Genomic DNA, 17,443 nt, shown 5'->3' on the forward strand with positions numbered 1-17,443 from the left:
TATTGACAATATGTTGGACCAGCAAGGTAATTTCCTTCCAGGTAAGTATCGCTGGTTTAAACAGGTGTGTAGCAGCCGCTACACCACCTTGCGCAAGAAGTACTTGCGTGCCATGAAGACGGCGGGGGAAAAAGAAGCCTTAGCCTGTGCCCGTCGAGTTGAAAGCCGAAAGACCAGAGTCAGTATATTAATTTGAAAAAGCAAAGGAAACAATAGCTAACGTTTTTCCCCCCTTAGAAACTTGAGGACCAAAAGCCTTCTCGTCAGCTCTTGTAGCAAGATTTACTAAGAATATTTTATCTTTACGTCATTTAATAAAAAACAAAAGTCGCTTAATTTACAAGAGATAAAATACCATCTGCAAAAGGATCGATAAAGGCTTTTTTTTTTTTTTTTTTTTTGAATAATCATCGATCGAGAAAAAAAAAGGATGTATAATATATTTGTATAATAGTACTTTATCCCATTAAGATTAAGATCCGATGACCCCCTTCTTTTTTTTTTAAGAACGATAAAGGGTGATTTTCTTATAAATCGTCATTTTTCTGATTAAGTCTCCTTGAATAGTTTTATAAAGAGCCAAATGAAATTATAACGGCGTTTATTCTAATAAGTGGTATGCACTTAATAAATCTGGGCGGAACCCTTTCCTTTTTAGCTAAAATGATCAAATAAAACAAAACATTGAAAAAATCTCATATTGATGGATATACTAAATATGGCACAAGGATAAAAAAAAAAAAAATTGATGGGTAATGGTGGAAGGGGGATGCACTTGTTAGATGTAGTGATATTTTATTACTATTTAATAGTATTCTTAAATACAATAACTATTTTATTTGATGGTGTGTCATTTCTACCACGTAGGCGGTATGGGATCTCCATTGATTAAAATGGTTGGATGTTCTCTTTTCGATATCTGGCTGACAGTCATTATATGAAATCCAAGTGTGCATTGCATTTGATGTTTGCCACGTGTAGCTAATGTTTATGTATGCTCTTCTTTTTTTTTTTTTCTGTCTACCCGGGGAGACGAGCAGGGCAAGATGAAAAATCAGGTACCACTTTATAAAACAAGAAAATCAATGCGTTGATGGATTATTTTAATTGTACAATATTTGGTTGTCTTTTGCGGGTTGTTATGGTGATGTTTCTATTTTTTTCTCGTTGTTCGTTTCCAAGAATTAATTAAAAAAAAAAAAAGTTGTTGTCGGATAAAAGAGAATTCCCCACGCATAGTTTTTACCCCAGTTTCAAGAAATTGTTTGTAACACTCGAACAAACATTTTTTTTTTTTTTTGATTGCATTGGCAGCGGAGTTGATCGACCGGGGGAAAAAAGTATTATTTCTGCTTGCTGGGATGCCTGGCTTAATCTTTTTTTTTTTTTTGCTTTAAAAAAAAAAATGAACCTTTGTAAAACCGAGACACAAAGATTTCCATTTTTAAAACAATTAAAATAGACAAGCAATAAATTTCAAGGGGAAAAGAACGAAAATTAAAAAAAATATTTTCTTTATTGTTGGAAATAAAAAAGAAATTAAACATTTTTGTGTGTGTGTGTTGTTCATAACAATGAAACTCCGTGAAAGCAAAAAAAGAAAAAAAAAAAAGCTCAACCCCTAGTTTTATTTTTTTCTTTTTCTTTTTTTTTTTCTTCTTCACATATTTTTCTTTCTCGTAAGTTGAACCTTTGCGCGAAAAAAACAACAACAACAAAATAACTTAAAACTAAGTAACTAATTTCGTTAATTAGCAATGGCAGAAGTACAAGAAAAGGCACAACAATTGACAGAAAACGTTGTCGAAGGTCAAGTCCCTGAAGAAGGTATATACATATAAAAAAAAAGTGACATGAGCAAAGCAGACTGAAAAAAAAGTTTTCCGTCGTCATTCTAGTTGAAGAAACTTACCAGTTGACTATCAAGTTACCCGGAGACCTTGATGATATTAAAATCATTGTAAGTAAATAAAAAAAAAAAAGAGAGAGAGAGAGAGACAAGGGGTGGGATTGATTCATTGGATCACTGATGATACTATTCATTGTAGACCAGTCCTCGTGAAACTGTTCAGGATATTAAACAATCGATTATGGAATCCCCTGATACATGTGCCAACTCATGCTTTTATTTATCCTTGAACGGTAAGAGAGTCAACGACTATTTGGAATTGGGTGAAATTGAAGGAATTACACCTGAAAGTGAGCTTGTCATGGTTGAAGGTTTGTTAATACAAAAAAAAAAAAAAAAAAATGTTTAGCATGTGTCAAAAAAAAGAGAGCGTTATATTAAAAAAAAAAAATATGGGATGTGTTACCACCAACTAGATAAATACACTGAACGTGATGTCAGACTTCATGTGAGTCGTCTTCGTGATTTATTGGGTGGTCCTTACAAGCCCAACCCTTCCACCATTGGTATCGATCCTGCCATTTCCTTCTTGACAGCCATCACTGGTGAAATCGGTAAGTTTATATAAAAGAGAGAGAGAGAGAGGGGAAATGTACTTAAACATATCTACGTTAGACGAAGAAATCAACAACGATGCCGATAAAAAGATGGACGAGTTATTCTCTGATGAACCTATTCCCGAACACGCCTTTTCCAAGTTCAACATGGACGAGCGTGCCAAACTCTCCAACATTGTACCTGCCGATTTCAAGCGTGTCGCTCCCGAATGCATCAAGAGTTTGACTCTTTCTGGCTGGAACCCTGTCCCCCACAGACAAAGATTGAAGGGCGATCTTCTTTATTTGGCCGTTAGCACCTTGGAAGGAGAAATCATCCATATCACTGCTTCCACCAAGGGATTCTTTGTCAACAATTCATCCAATAACAAGTTTGATGCTTCCCCTAGTACCACGAAGCGTGCTTCTGCTCATTCTCTCATCACGCTCTTGCAAAAGATCTCTCCCTCTTTCCAAGCCAAGTTCATTGAATTGCAAGATTTCATCACACGCCATCATATGTTGGAAGTCCTTCCTGTCAACACTTACTATCCTAGTCATCCTTGGGCTGTTGAGAACCCTCAAGTTCTATTTGATCCTTCCAGACCCTGTGAGACTTACTTGAACTCTGGTTCTGACGCTGTCGAATCACTTCGTGACTGGAACGATGAACTTCAATCTCATCGCGAGTTACCCAAGACCATGTTACAAGAGCGTGTTTTACGTGAACGTTTGATCACCAAGGTACAAGCCGAGTTCACTGAGGCTGCTGTACGTGGTGCTATGGCTGTTGTCAATGGCTCTGTCATTCCTTTAAACCCTCTTGAGGCCGAAGAATCTCAAATGTTTGTCTATAACAATATCTTTTTCAGTAAAGGTAACGATGGTCGTGGTACTTTTGAGACATTGGGTGCTGACGAGGCTGCTCATGTGGCTACCGGTAAGGATTTGGAAGGTGTCAAGATCTTGAACAGTATTGATGCTGAGGGACTTTACACCTTGGCTAGTGTTGTAGTTGATTACAAGGGTATTCGTATCGTAGCTCAAAGTATCGTACCTGGTATCTTCCGTCGTCAAGATGAAAATTCCATTGTCTACGGTTCAGTTGATAATGGCGTTCAAATCTCTTCCGATCCTACTTTCCATGAAGCCATCGGTAATGATGTAGCTAAAGCACTTCATTTGGCTGAACATACCGTCATCGATGAAGCTGGATCTGAAGTCAAGCTTTTCACTTCTCAGGAAACCAAGGGTCTTTTGGGCGCTGATGGTCGTCGTTACATGTTGGATCTCTATCGTTTGAACCCTGTTGATATCGAATTTGTGGATTCTGAGTGTGTTGATAAGGATGATATGCCTGCCTATCCTCACAAGATGACCTTGTTGAGACCTGAATTAATGAGTTTGTTCTGGGAGCACAAGTTTAGACAATGGGTCAAGGCCAAGACCGATCAATTGAAGAAGGAAAGAGATGCTGCCAAGCCTACTGCTGTTGAAGGTACCCCAGTGAAGACTGAAGAGGCCAAGACCGAAGAGGCCAAGACTGAAGAGGCCAAGACTGACGAAGTAGCTGCTCCTGCTGCTGCTGAACAAGAGGAAGAGGAAGATTTCAAGATTGATGTGAATGAATTCAAGCTTACTTTCAACACTGATGTGTTCACCTCTGCTAGACAACCCAGCGGTGAAGAAACCACACAACAAGAACAAGTGATTCGTGAAGCCTCTAAGTTCTTGACAGAAGAGATCCTCCCCAGTCTCGTTTTTGATTTTGCATCTTACACTATTTCACCTTTAGATGGAGATGCACTTACCAAGGCTATGCATCGTCGTGGTATCAACATGCGTTATCTCGGTAAACTTGCGCAATTGGTGTCACTTAGCAAGGACAAGCGTATTGAGCATATTCATCAATTGGCTGTACAAGAAATGATTGTGCGTGCTTCTAAGCGTCTTCTTCGTAAGTACCTTGTTGCATGCCCCGTAGAAGAAAGTAGTCTCTGTATTGCCCACTTCTTGAACTGTTTGATCGGTACAACTTTCAACCCTAAGCCCACACCTGTCTTACCTGAAGGAAGCAACCGTAATGATTTTGAATGGGCTCAATTGACACCCGCTATCTTAAAGACTTTATTGGCTCAACAAGTGCTCCTTCGTTTCCGTTACAAGCTCTCTGAGGATAGTGTGGATCAACTCAAGTTCTTGCCTACACTTCGTGAACTCTGTATCCGTACTGGTGTGCAAGTCAATGCCCGTGATTACCGTACCCATGCTTATACCGAAGAAGAACGTGCAGCCTTCACTGCTGAAGATTCCGCTCATCAAGCAGCACTTGATCGTAAGAAGCAAGAGCAATCTCATGCTCGTGGTAAGAAGGCCAAGAAACAACAACAAGCTGTTACTAGCCGACCTACACGTCGTACCACGACATTCATCCCTGAAGATATTTTGAACTTGATGCCTACTGTAAAGCAAGCTTCCTCCAGAAGTGTCTTTGCTGAAGAGACATTTGAAGCTGGTAAGATGAGTATCTCTCAAGGTCATCGTCAATTAGGTTTGGAACTCTTGTTGGAATCATTGGCTTTACATGAACAAACTTACGGTTTCTTACATCCCGAGACGAGTAAATGTTATGCTACCTTGGCCATGATTTATCATCATAGTGAAGATCGTGAATCTGCTTTGGATCTTCAACGCAAGGCAGTGATTTCTGCTGAAAGAACCTGTGGTATTGATCATCCTGAGACCATCCATCATTACGTAAGTGAATCTTTTTTTTTTTTTTTTAAATTTTTTTTTATGATTCTATAACTTTTTTTTTGTGTGATATAGTTGAACCTTGGTTTGTTTGAGCATGCTGGTGGACGTACTAAACTTGCGCTCCGTTATATCCAACACGCCTTATACTACTGGGATCTTCTTTTCGGTCCCGGTCACCCCGACTCTGCCACAGCTGATGTAAGTTGGACTAAAGAAAGATATGTATATTATATATATAAACGAAAAGACTAAATTGAATATACAATGGATAGAACAATGCGGGTGTAATGCTTCAATCGCTTCGTGATTACAAGACAAGTACCAAGTTCTTTGAGAGAGCTTGTAACACACATGAGAATATTTTGGGTAAAGACCACGTGTTGACAGCCACTGGTTACCATGTACTTGCCAAGGCGTATACTTTAGAAGGAGAATTTCCCAAGGCCTTAGCAGCTGAAAGAATTGCATTTGATGTGTTTGATAAGAAGTTGGGAGCAGAAGATCCTCGTACAAAGGATAGTGATCTTTGGTTAAAGGAATTGACGCAAAATGCAGTGATGGTTGCACAACAAGCGCGTGAGGACCAAGCTAGAAGAGCCTCTAACGCAACCAAGACGATCCCGGTTTCTGTCAAGGAAGATACTCAGCCTGTTGTTGGTGAACTTCCCATTGACCAAGTGTTACAGTATATTAATGGACAAGGTGCTAATGGTGGTGCACGAAAGGGAAAGAAGAAGAACCAAAAGGCTAAAAAATAAGTCAAAAAATTAAAATAAAACGTATCATAATTAGATTCCCTTTCTATATTTTATCTGTCTTTCTATATCCATATTTGTTTAGATTCCCAAATTACCGGTTCAGCTATTTCTTGTAACACTATAAATGATCCCACCAATGATAAAAGAGAGATAAAGAGTGAAAGAGAGAGTGTGTGTGGCCCCCAGGTAAATAATAATAAAGGGGGACCCAGATTACTGGGGGTACTCGAATCGTCTCGCAGATTACTATAATTGGAAACATAGTCTTTTTATAATATGGAAAAATGAGATAATCTAAATACATGTCTACTCTCCCCCCCCATATCCCCCAAATACTCTCCCCCACCAAAAAAAATAGTTGTTTTATAATGTGAAACCCCCCAAGTATCTGCACCCTTCTTTTTTGTGTATGATAAAGTGATACCATATACCTGGTTTCTTATATATATTAGAACTATTATTTCGGGTTACTAAGTAAAATATATATATATCGTAAGTTATTACTACTGAATAATTCTCCTATTTAAAGGGAGGGAGGGGGGTGAAAAAGGAGTAAAAGGTGGTAAAACACGTCAAAATATTAAAATACCGCGGTAATAGAAGAACATTCGAAACCAATCTAGAAAAGGTGAGAATACTGAAAAAAGAATTTTTTTTTTTTAATGTTGCACACTTTTTTTTTTATTTTTATTTAAAAGGCCCATTTCTCCCCAAGGGTTGTTCTAGTGCATAAGATACTATTTAAAATAACATTAATAACCATTCATATTATGTACACTTGTTTTTTTTAAGGGGAGTTATGAGACTATAACGTATGGGAGAGAAGAGTGAAAATAACAATATTTTTTTTTTGCTAGGTTCTACATCAGAATCGATCGATGAGAGCCAAATAATCGATTTGGATGAAATTTTTTTTTTTCAAACAGCGGGTAATTACTGGATTGGGAAAAATAGCTTTATCAACTCCAAAGAAATTCATGGATTTTGCTCTATAAAGTCATATAAAACCAACTTTTTTTCTAAATGGGCCGAAATCACACATCCCCCAACAACGTAATGTTTGTTATGTAACTCGCTCCAAATCGTGAATTCCCTATGAAATATGAGATAATCGTGTAGGTCCTTAATGAAAAAAAGAAGATTAGATTCAATCGAATTTCCTTTTTTAGTAGTTTTTTTTTTTTTTTTTTTTTTTTTTTTTTGGGCCTTCTTCGAACCAGTATAAAAAGAACTGCTTTTTCTTTTTTATAAAAAAAATTATTTTCTATATTTTTCTATTTTTGTTTAATTACTCTTTTTTTTTTTTTTTGTTTGTCCCCATTAAAGTTTGAGTTTTGCATCCTCATATGCAATCGTTTCATCAGCAACCACAGCTCTTGTCAAAACAAGACTCGCCTCAATTTGATTTTGGCGATCGTAACCATGAGAGCGTCAGTGACTTTCTTAACCACTGCCATCTCAACCAATACCTCGATATCTTTTTATCCGAAGGCTTTGATTCTGTCATTTCTGTAAGCCTTTTTTCATAATTCATCTTTTTATCTTTTTATCTTTTTTTTTTTTAAAACTAACTCGTATCCGCTAGCTTCTAGAAATTACGGAGGAAGACATGATCTTCATGAATGTAAAACGTGGTCACAGAAGGGTAAAAAAAAAAAAAAAAATTAATTTTCATATTCCCTCATTCCCTATTAACACTACAGAGTTAGGTGCTTCAAAGAGAGATTGCAACTGTAAAAGGCATTCCCCGTGATCAGCCACTTGTTACCAACGTTATGGGAACAAGTAAGAAAGTCCGCTTAAATACCCCGCTCTCTATTTATATTAACACACCTTCTTTTTTTTCTAATAGCTTACCCGCCTGAACTTATACCCACTACCTTAAAAATGCCCATAAATATCCCCAAGCCTTACAACACTAACTACGAATCAATACCCACAGGAATGACGAGCCCCCGTAGTATGAACAGTGGTATGGGTGGCACAACCACAACCACAACCACTAGTATGGGTAACAATAACGGTGGCAGTGGTAACAGTGGTAGCACCAGTGGTGGTAGTAGTTCTCCAATCACATCTCTCCGTTCTCGACTTGGAAAACCTCTAGACAACAATGTAAATAGTATTCGAAACATCACAAATGGTACTAGTGACAACCAAATCAGTAGCAGTATATCCTCCAATGACGATGATGATTCTATCGACACCAACGAATCTGTACCCGCCAAAAGAAAATACAGACGTCATGCTAAACCCGATAGAAACTCTCCAATCAAACCACCATCGGCCTACATCATGTTCTCCAATGACGCACGTACCGAGTTGAAAAATCAAAACCTTTCCTTTGCCGAATTGGCCAAAATAGTTGGCGATCAATGGAAAAACCTAAGTCATATTGAAAAGCAAGCTTATGAAAGAATGGCTATGCGAGCCAAAGATGAATACTTGGCTTCTCTAGAACAATACAGACAAACTGCCAACTATAAACGCTATCAAGAATACTTGGATGACTTCAAGTCCAAGCAAGACGCTGCCAATCGATTGATCGGAAGAGCTCGAAAGAGAGCTAAGCAAAAGTCACCTGGAAGGTATGTTTCTGATTTGGGGGGTTTCATACATAAAACTATCAAATGTCGTTCTTTATTTGGCTTATGTTGTTAAAATTTGCACGCATTTTTTCATCTTTTTCAAAATAGCGGTAGTATAGCTGATTCCAGTTCTAATGGCAATTGTAATAGTAGTGGTAGCTCCGGTAGTGGTTCCGCTGATGCCTACGGTGACAAAGAAAGTGTCATTCGTCGACAAAAGAGATCTACATCCGATCAAATCATTCCTACCAATAATAACACGAGTACCAATGGTCAAGATAAACCTGCGAATCAATTAAGACCCATTCAAAATCAACAACAGTCCTCTGATAGTGGTTATACCTCGCAGACTTATTATAACTCTAATAATTCCTTCTCATCGAATCAACAACAACCACCGCAACAACAACAACAACAACAACAACAACAGTGGAGTGACCGTTCAAATCAAATCATGAGAGGTATGTTGCCTGTTGAATTCATACAGTCATCACAACCTGAAAATAACGAGGAAGATGACTGTACAAAGAGACGAAGCCCGCGTTTCAACAAATCAACTATGCAAACATAACACATTACTCAAACACACACACACACTCTCTCTCTCTTTTTTTTGATATCTGTACATAACTATCTCTCACTTTTCATGCTTTCACTAGTCATTCCCTTACCATGTAAAAATTGCTGCTAAAAAAAATATAACTTTTTGCTCATATGCTTCCCACTCTATATATACTTCATATGCACTAAAAAAATAATAATAAATAATTAATCAACCACTCATTTTTTTAAACATGCCACAAATAAACAGCAAAATTTAAAGTGGTGTGTTGTATCTATATTTTGTGGCTTGCCCTCTCCTTCTTTCTCAGTATAAAGGGGAAAAAAAAATTACCTGTTACACCCCTTTCCTTTTTTTAACCTCTTTTTCTCTCTTCTTTTTTTATTTTAGTTATGCATATAGCCATGCCTCATCATCATTCCTTTCAACAATCGTTTTGGTCTCCTACAGCGTCAGTGGATGCAGTTCCTAATTTCAACACAGGGTTTTCCGTGTTGCACGGTAAATTACGCCAAAGTGCCAAAGAAAACCGAGCGATCATAGAGTATATTCGACACCGAATATCTGCAGAAAAACTACATGCCAAACAACTCTCCACGCTTGTTCCGGGTAACAACCCATTTGATGCAGATATGGGTGGTGCCCTGAAACGATGTTTTGAAGTTGTCTATTCCGAAAGTATCGAATCTACCAAGGAACATGAAATTCGTGCCACCAATTTACACACCACAGCATTGGATCCTCTTTTACAGTTTAGTTTACGCTACGATCGTATCATTGCCACTGCTAAACAAACCGTCGATGCGCAATTGGGTCACTTTGAAACCCTGTGTAGACACATGGAGCTGGCCAAGTTGAATTATACCGCCAAATGCAAAGCGCTGTTGTTACTTCAACCCGACTATCAATATGAATATATTCGTCTGGATGAGTCCCTCGAGTTTCTTACACGTGATCACGTCTGGATTTGGTTGCAGGATTTACTACTGCTCCTACCAATGAAAAGGGACGCTATCCTGGCATGGCTACAAGAAAAACATTCTCAGAACGAAGGGGATGCAATCGTCCTTTTGGAACAGCTTGAAAAATTAGAATTCCTCACTCAAAATATGGACCTGCACCCCAACGGAGATTATTCCAAATTCGAATCAACACCATCCTCACCTTCAAAAAAGGGATTCGCCACAGGCTTTTTAGGTCGATGGAATACAACCACACCCAGTGCTCAATTAATCAAGAAATCAGAAATGGAAATGATGGCGGCGGACACTGCGTATCGTGCAGCGGTGGGAAAAGTTGAAAAAATGCGTACTCAGGTCGAACAAGTCTTGTTTGTGCATTATGAAGAAATGCAAAGTCTGGAATTGGAGCGCATTGCAACCATCAAACAAGTCTTTATCAGTGTCGCTGCTTCGCTATCTAATACCATTCCTCGTTGTAAAGAAACATTTGATAACATGATGTTGTATCAAGAAACATTGGAGCCTGACAAGGATGTTCAGTTTATTGTGGAGCAGTATAGGACAGGTCAATACAATCCCAGACCCATTCTTTATGAGAATCATTTCCATGGCAACACAGGCAAGTCAATTTTTTTTTTTTTTTTTTTTTTTTTCATTTATTTTTCAAAAGAGTGCCCTGAGTTTTATTTTTTTTAACACGTGTGTACCCATTATATCAAAAATTAAAAGCAGATCAGCTTTTCGGTGTACATTTAGAGGAAATTACCAGAGCACAACCTTCATTGGTACCACCATTAGTATCGCAAGGACTGTCTGTCATTGAATCAGGTGAGAAAAAAAAAAAAAGGTTAAAAATAATTGTTTTTTTTAATTATAAATTAAAATAGGCTTTTCAAGGTTGTATGACGAGGAAAAGAGCTTGGTGTGGACAACAAGTGTTCCATTGGACAGAGTGCATGCAGCAAGAGAAGAAATCAATCATTGTACAGTAGATAAAACTGCCCTAGAAAAATATGACGTCCTCTTACTAGCTTCTCTCATTCGTCTTTATCTCATGGAGTTACCAGAGTGTTTATTTACCTTTGAGCTCTATGAACCCTTTAAACTCATCTATGCCAACCGTAAAGTTTCTTTTCTTTCTTTATTCTATTTCATTTTGCACTAACCACCCACGCAATAGAAGGCCAGCAGGATAAGGACACTCGGTTGTGCTCCATCAGTAAATTACTAGCAACTTTACCCACATGCAATTACAAGACAGTCATGATATTACTGGGCCATTTTTATAGGCTGGTGAAAGAACTGGATAATCATGCACTCGCCACATCACTAGCAAAGTCATTTAGCTATATCTTACTGCGGCCCAAGATCGAAACCAAAATCAGTGCTCATGAACGTCATGCACAGCGATTGCTACAAGACCTAATTGAAAACTATGAGGTCATTTTCACAGCCGAAGCCAGTAAAGCGCAAGAAGAGAATTCAAGTCGACCTTCTATTATCATCAATGCTACTGATACGGGTGAAAAGAAATCATCAAGTTCATTGGATGAAACTGTGGTAAGTACACGAACTAGCTCTTCTTCTAGTACACGACGTTCTTCTATACTGTCATTTATGCGCACCAGTCAATCAACACCGACTTCATCTATCTCTATCAAACGTACAAATATTCCCATCATACCCTCTTCGTCGACCTTGTTTGAGGATCCCGATGAACTTATCTCTTCGGAATCTTCCATCTTGATTCATACACCCCCTTCTTATACCTCCACATCGCATCCTCATCAACACAAAAAAGAGCATTATATCATGGATGATTTAGCCAGTCTCGATTCTTTTTTTGAAGATGAAGATGATTAAAAAAAAATATTTCATACTAAACCTCACATTTTTTTTTAAAAAAAAATAAAATACATATTAGCTATATTTTTTATTGTATTCATAATCCAGCTCAAACAATTCAACAGGTGGATTTGTCTAACCGTTCAGGATACAAATGAGTTCTTCTATTGCAGACAAGTAAATTGATTAATGAGGCACAACAGTTCTTTGAATGGGACCATGCTTACAGTCCTGAGATGAAATTAATATTTGCTTGTTATGTGATATTTGATAAGTTTTTGGATACCTTTTTACAGTGTCACCGACCATTTTAAGATTGACATCGAGTAATCTATCATGATTAAAATCATTATTCGAGTGCGTGCCAAAACCTTTAGAGGTTTGGACAGTTCGTCAACGCATATCGTAATATCTCCAAAGGCAAATTTGGGCGTGTGTCGCTCAGAGCGGCATAGATCTGATAAATGAATTCTGGTCCTATGATTGAAGTGGAACGATTGGGAGTTGCTAATTAAATACGATCATTTAATGAATATTCTTGTTCGAAGTCTTGCTTCGTTAATGGTAGATAGTAACCGGATTCTTTCAAACTGTAAATGAAATACAAGTCGTCATCTGGAGTTAAACCAAAGGACTTGTGTGCGTTTTAATCAACACAAACATTGTTGAACGTCAAATGAGTCAGGCTATTGAAATGATATAACATCGTTAACCTACCGACATTAATAGGCCCTAAATTAAAATACGTGGAATTGTATTCAACCTATCAAGGGGTAATAGTTGCACGATACTTGTAGCAGATGACAGATTAAATGTCATTGGAAACGTTGATGCCACACATATAGCTTTTGCGACTATCCATTATAATGACCCTAATTTTGTGCAATATTTTGTCGGATTCCGTACAGCTTAGGATGTATTCCATATATTTGGCGGTAGTTTTAGTTTGAAATAAATCCAGAACTGGTATGTTTAGTAGGTATTCCAAAAACAAGATCCATTCTTTCTTTGTAAAGTGAACGACGGTATCATTCAAGTCATAAGGTAGTTTACGTACATAATCCCTATAAACAACAGACTTTTTTGTGAAAGTGCTGTGTTGAAAGTAACGATCGCGTTCAATGGGATTTAATTATAGCAGTTTCTTTGATTTAGCAGCTCCATCGAATTTGATAGACAAGTCCTTGTATAAAAATGTTAACGTGCCTTTTTTTTCAGCTTTTACAAGTCAAAGCACATTGAAAAACAGTTCTTTTATTTAAATGGCTGTATACAGCATGTAGGATTTCCAACGGTAACTTCGACATGTTTACCAGAAATTCAATTTTTTGGACACCGAAATCATTATAATCAAGTTATTCCTTCCATTTAAAAAGACATTGCGTTTAATTATTTAGGAACTGATGTAATATAGACGAACACGCGAGTTAGAATAAGAAAGGTGATGTAATTTTATAATAATCTCTTTGTCTAACTTACTGATTTTTCCGTTATAAATTTCTGTCGTCCTTGAACGGTTAGAGAACAGTTCGAGTTTGACCTGCTTGCGGCACTGGATGAAAGCTTTTCCAACATCACCATACTCTCTTATACTTATCCGCTCATTCATATGTTCCAAAGTAGTTCTAGTTACAGTCAAAGTCATATTATCTCCCCACAGACGGTAGTATTCCCAATCTTTATCCAAGTACTGTATTTCCAGAAATGCGGTATTTTGTCTGTCACAATCAAACAATTGAACATCCAGCCGAACTGACTTTAAATACATAAATGCTGTCAGGTCCACTTCAAACAATTCAACAGGTGGGTTAGTCAAATCATCCAGAGTACATATCAGTTTTTCTACGGCAGGCAAGTATTGATGAATGAGACACAGCATTTCTTTGGGTGGGACTATGTTTTCAGTCGCGACGAAATTGATATTTGCTTGTGTGCTATTTATTGAGTTTGGAATGCCTTTTACAATGTCATTGCCCTTTTTAGGATTGGAATCGAGTAATATTGTATGGTTATCATCACCAACTAAGACGCACCAAAACTTTTGGAGGTTTGGGCAGTTCACCAACACATATCGCAAGAACTCCAACGGCAAATTTGGACGTGTGTCGTCTAGAAATACATTGATCTGATTAATGACTTCTGGTCCTATAAATGAAGTGGAACGATTGGGTTTTCCAAATTGAACAGGAAGTGATACTGGATACCCTTGTTCAAAGTCTGGATTCGTCAATGGTAGATAATATTCAGATTCCTTCAGGCTGTAAACAAAATACAAGTGGTTATCTGGAGTTACACTTAAAGATTTGTGTGTACTTTCGTAACTATAGTGTGCTCGACAGTGCATATTTTCGTTTCTTATCATTGCGTTAAGTAATGTAAAGAAAACTGTGGCTTTTGATTCCGGGCTTGTATTAATAAGTCTATCATCGTGTTCCTGAGGTTCCCAAATGATACTAGCCGTTTTAACCTTGCTTAAACTGCGTAAAAACCCCACCGCATTATAAAGTCCAAATCTTTCGACCCAATCGAATATATCCATGTTACAAATTTTCAGCTTCAGGACATCCAAATGCGGTGCGACATAGTCTTTAATATAATCAGCATAATGCATTGAAATAGTTGGGATCGTCAAATGCAATTCTTTAAAGCTACTATTCAATTTCTTGCGGTTCGTGTCACCACCAAGAATATTCTTTACAATTACTTCTGGAATGATATACTTGCTTTTGTAGTCTAATGATACTAAATGGGGAAAAGCATCCATGATATCCAAGGTAGTCAACTGGTCATCACAATTATTGTTGAACGTTAAATGAGTCAAGCTGTTGAAATGATATAACATCGTAAGCATATCGCCTTTAATATGTCCAGAACTAAAAGGCTTGGAATTGTATTCAACTTCTAACGTGGTAATGGTTGCACGATACTTGTAGCAGACGGCAAAGTAAATGTCATTGGGAACCTTGGCGCCAGCCATATGGCTATTTCTATCAGCCACTATGATGGCCCTAGTTTTTTGCAATATTTTGTCGGATTCCGTACAGTTTAGGATGTAATCCAAATATTTGAGGGAGCCCTTACTCTGAAATAAATCCAGAACTTGTATGTTTGGTAGGTATTTTAAAAGCTGAATCCATTCTTCCTTTGTATAGTGAACGACTGTATCTCTTAAATCAATAGGTATGTAAAATCCATAATCCTTATGAACAACAAGCTTTTTTGTAAAAGTGCCGTATTGAAAGTAACGATTGCGTTCGATGGGATCTAATTGTAGCAGTTTCTTTGTTTGGAAAGCTCGTTTACTGTCGATGGACAGACTATTGTAGTAATGTGTTAATGCACTTTCTTTCCAACTTTTGCAGGTCAGAGCACATTGTAAAACATCTTTGTTACTTGAGTGTTTGTATACAATATTTAGGATTTCAGATGGTAATTCCGACATGTTTAGAAAAGCAAAATCCATCTTTATTTTCTTTTCGACATAAAGTTTTGGCCAATTTTCAGTAATTGGATCGTGTAACTTATGACTCTGATTATAGGTTTTCCCAGACTAAGTATAATCAAGTTTTTTTTTTTTTTTTTTTTTTTTTTTTTTTAAAAAAAAAGGCACCACATATAATTATCTAGGATCTGATGAAATGTAGACGAACACGCGAGATAGAATAAGAAATGTGACGCAATTTTATAATAATATCTCCATCTAACTTACTGATTTTTCCGTTATAAATTTCTGTCGTCCTTGAACGGTTAGAGAATCGGTACAGTTTAGGATGCATTGCATGTATTCGTGGGAGCTTTTCCAGCGAAATAAATCCAAAACTTGTATATTTGGTAGGTATTCCAAAAGCAAGATCCATTCTTCCTTTGTATAGTAACGGGCTGTAACTTTTTCTGATACGGTGTCTTCTAAACCATAATGTGTGTCATACATACTATCATTATGAACAACAAGCTTTTTTGTGTAAGTGCCGTATTGAAAGTAACGATCAAGTTCTATGGAGTCTAGTTGTAACAGTTTTTTTGTTTGGAAAATTTTGGTTAACGTCGAAGGATATACTATCGTAGTAATGTAGTAATGCAATTTCTTTCCATTTTGCAGGTCATAGCACATTGCAAAATATCTCTTTTTCTTATATGCTTGTATATAATGTTTGGAACTTCAGACGGTAATTTGAACATGTTTAATAAAGCAAAAGCCAACCTCATATTATATATATATCGATATATCAAGTTTTGGCCAACCATGCCGGATTTCAGTTTCTTGAAGACATATCCGACGTCTTTTCTTTAAAAAAAATCATTATGCGACTTATTAGTCTACAAAAAAAAATTATTTCAATTGACATCTATTTATCATGCTTTACTATTGATACATGCTCGAGTGGGTCGTCGTTCGTTTAAGGCCAAAGACCAAAAGTATGTAAGGAAAGAATGGATAGTGTGACTCTAAAAAATATGTAGAGGCAAAATTTATAAAAAGACGTTTGTGTAGACATTGTCTATATTCGTGAAGAAGCAGATGTTGTGACAATCGACTACGCGAGAGAATCTAATGGGAACGAGCAACTGATGACACTCATTCGTCTGACACAAGCCCAAATTGATAAGCTTCGTGAACGCCGTCTTGCGAGGAATATGTACGTCTCTCCACGATGTAGCGCTTCGATGAAATTGGAAGCTCGTGACAAAAAGCCCAATGTATGATGACAAGAGGAAAACTCGTTACGGTGCAGGACTTACTACATCGTTTAACAGCATATATAAAACCAGTAAGACCTGTTGGCATTGCTTAAGCTGGTCTATCAACAGTGAGTTTGAAGATGTGTGTGGGCTTGTTGAGGAGTACGGGTATGATATCATACCAATAGCTGATAGAATCTTAATGGTAACGCTCTGGCATCAAGTCCAATCACGGGTTAAAGGATTGGTCCTTATTCACAATTCAGAACACTCCGCCCAGCCGGTACCTCTCCCGTAGCACTTTCTGCCTACTAATGACTATTTATGTCATTTTGCGTATCTCTATAAAAACCTTAATTTCTTTAAAATAAATCCGTGTTATTTCATATCCTTAAGATTACTTCTTTAAAAAACAGTTTTTTTATTGCAATAAGAACTAGCTGTCATTTTATTTATAATCGCAATTACATCAACTTATTCCTGGTACCAAATATTATAAGAAAAGCAATCCACGTACTTCCCCTAATAACTTAAAATCAAATCTTCACGTACTTTAACAAAATAAGTGTATGCGATTGGTGTCAACTTTCAGATCAGATCAGATCTAATCGCAACAGTTAGTGACCAATTTTTAATATGGACGACTTTTTAGAGTTGTCCAAGAGTTGATTTATCATCTTAATTATATCGCTTGTTTGGCTCTGTGTACGGCTATTAGAAAGCATTTTTGTGCAGTCCTCATTATGCCGTACACATTTATATCATATTACTCTATGTTTTTTTTTCGAACACGAGTAAAAAATAATGAACAACTTAAAATTACCTCAGAGCACCAGCGCCATCAAT

General features: G+C 37.2%; 5 protein-coding genes across 5 annotated transcripts; 4 read left to right on the forward strand and 1 right to left on the reverse strand.

Annotated features, from left to right (window-relative positions):
* The first annotated feature begins 1,601 nt into the window (after nt 1–1,601).
* Nucleotides 1,602–6,005, forward strand: EV154DRAFT_602647 (clustered mitochondria-domain-containing protein). The gene is made up of 8 exons (XM_051607308.1): nt 1,602–1,679; nt 1,756–1,827; nt 1,899–1,960; nt 2,049–2,220; nt 2,326–2,463; nt 2,525–5,202; nt 5,275–5,400; nt 5,475–6,005. Exons 2-8 carry the CDS (start codon nt 1,758–1,760, stop codon nt 5,958–5,960), a joined length of 3,732 nt encoding a protein of 1,243 aa, XP_051457570.1. The 5' UTR covers nt 1,602–1,679; nt 1,756–1,757; the 3' UTR covers nt 5,961–6,005.
* A 1,564-nt stretch (nt 6,006–7,569) lies between these two features.
* EV154DRAFT_538048 (uncharacterized protein) lies at nt 7,570–9,119 on the forward strand (the record flags this gene model as incomplete). The annotated part of the gene is made up of 4 exons (XM_051604251.1): nt 7,570–7,605; nt 7,670–7,745; nt 7,813–8,548; nt 8,657–9,119. The coding sequence occupies 4 exons, from the start codon at nt 7,570–7,572 to the stop codon at nt 9,117–9,119; spliced, it is 1,311 nt and encodes a 436-aa protein (XP_051457571.1).
* A 274-nt stretch (nt 9,120–9,393) lies between these two features.
* Nucleotides 9,394–12,013, forward strand: EV154DRAFT_227414 (uncharacterized protein). Its single transcript, XM_051594484.1, has 4 exons — nt 9,394–10,691; nt 10,802–10,900; nt 10,960–11,193; nt 11,253–12,013. Exons 1-4 carry the CDS (start codon nt 9,503–9,505, stop codon nt 11,933–11,935), a joined length of 2,205 nt encoding a protein of 734 aa, XP_051457572.1. The 5' UTR covers nt 9,394–9,502; the 3' UTR covers nt 11,936–12,013.
* A 1,065-nt stretch (nt 12,014–13,078) lies between these two features.
* On the reverse strand, nt 13,079–15,442 carry EV154DRAFT_508814 (uncharacterized protein; the record flags this gene model as incomplete). The annotated part of the gene is made up of 2 exons (XM_051601545.1): nt 13,397–15,442; nt 13,079–13,317 (listed from the first exon to the last, which is right to left on the reverse strand). Coding segments are annotated over exons 1-2 (1,991 nt in total), but the record flags the coding sequence as incomplete, so codon positions are not given.
* Nucleotides 15,443–16,290: 848 nt separating this feature from the next.
* On the forward strand, nt 16,291–16,895 carry EV154DRAFT_481411 (uncharacterized protein; the record flags this gene model as incomplete). The annotated part of the gene is made up of 3 exons (XM_051598388.1): nt 16,291–16,333; nt 16,410–16,615; nt 16,692–16,895. 3 exons carry the CDS (start codon nt 16,291–16,293, stop codon nt 16,893–16,895), a joined length of 453 nt encoding a protein of 150 aa, XP_051457574.1.
* Nucleotides 16,896–17,443: the final 548 nt, after the last annotated feature.

The sequence above is a fragment of the Mucor mucedo genome, assembly GCF_025094135.1.
Source record: "Mucor mucedo strain NRRL 3635 chromosome Unknown EV154scaffold_45, whole genome shotgun sequence".
NCBI classification, from domain to species: domain Eukaryota; kingdom Fungi; phylum Mucoromycota; class Mucoromycetes; order Mucorales; family Mucoraceae; genus Mucor; species Mucor mucedo.

What these genes read in the sequence shown, in the direction of transcription:
- EV154DRAFT_602647 (XM_051607308.1), top strand. Translation starts at nt 1,758, where the DNA reads ATGGCAGAAGTACAAGAAAAGGCACAACAATTGACAGAAAACGTTGTC. An exon ending in TTGATGATATTAAAATCATT is followed by an intron (nt 1,961 to 2,048) that starts GTAAGTAAATAA and finishes TATTCATTGTAG; the next exon opens with ACCAGTCCTCGTGAAACTGT. An exon ending in CCGACTCTGCCACAGCTGAT is followed by an intron (nt 5,401 to 5,474) that starts GTAAGTTGGACT and finishes TACAATGGATAG; the next exon opens with AACAATGCGGGTGTAATGCT.
- EV154DRAFT_227414 (XM_051594484.1), top strand. Translation starts at nt 9,503, where the DNA reads ATGCATATAGCCATGCCTCATCATCATTCCTTTCAACAATCGTTTTGG. An exon ending in TCATTTCCATGGCAACACAG is followed by an intron (nt 10,692 to 10,801) that starts GCAAGTCAATTT and finishes AAAAATTAAAAG; the next exon opens with CAGATCAGCTTTTCGGTGTA. An exon ending in ACTGTCTGTCATTGAATCAG is followed by an intron (nt 10,901 to 10,959) that starts GTGAGAAAAAAA and finishes AAATTAAAATAG; the next exon opens with GCTTTTCAAGGTTGTATGAC.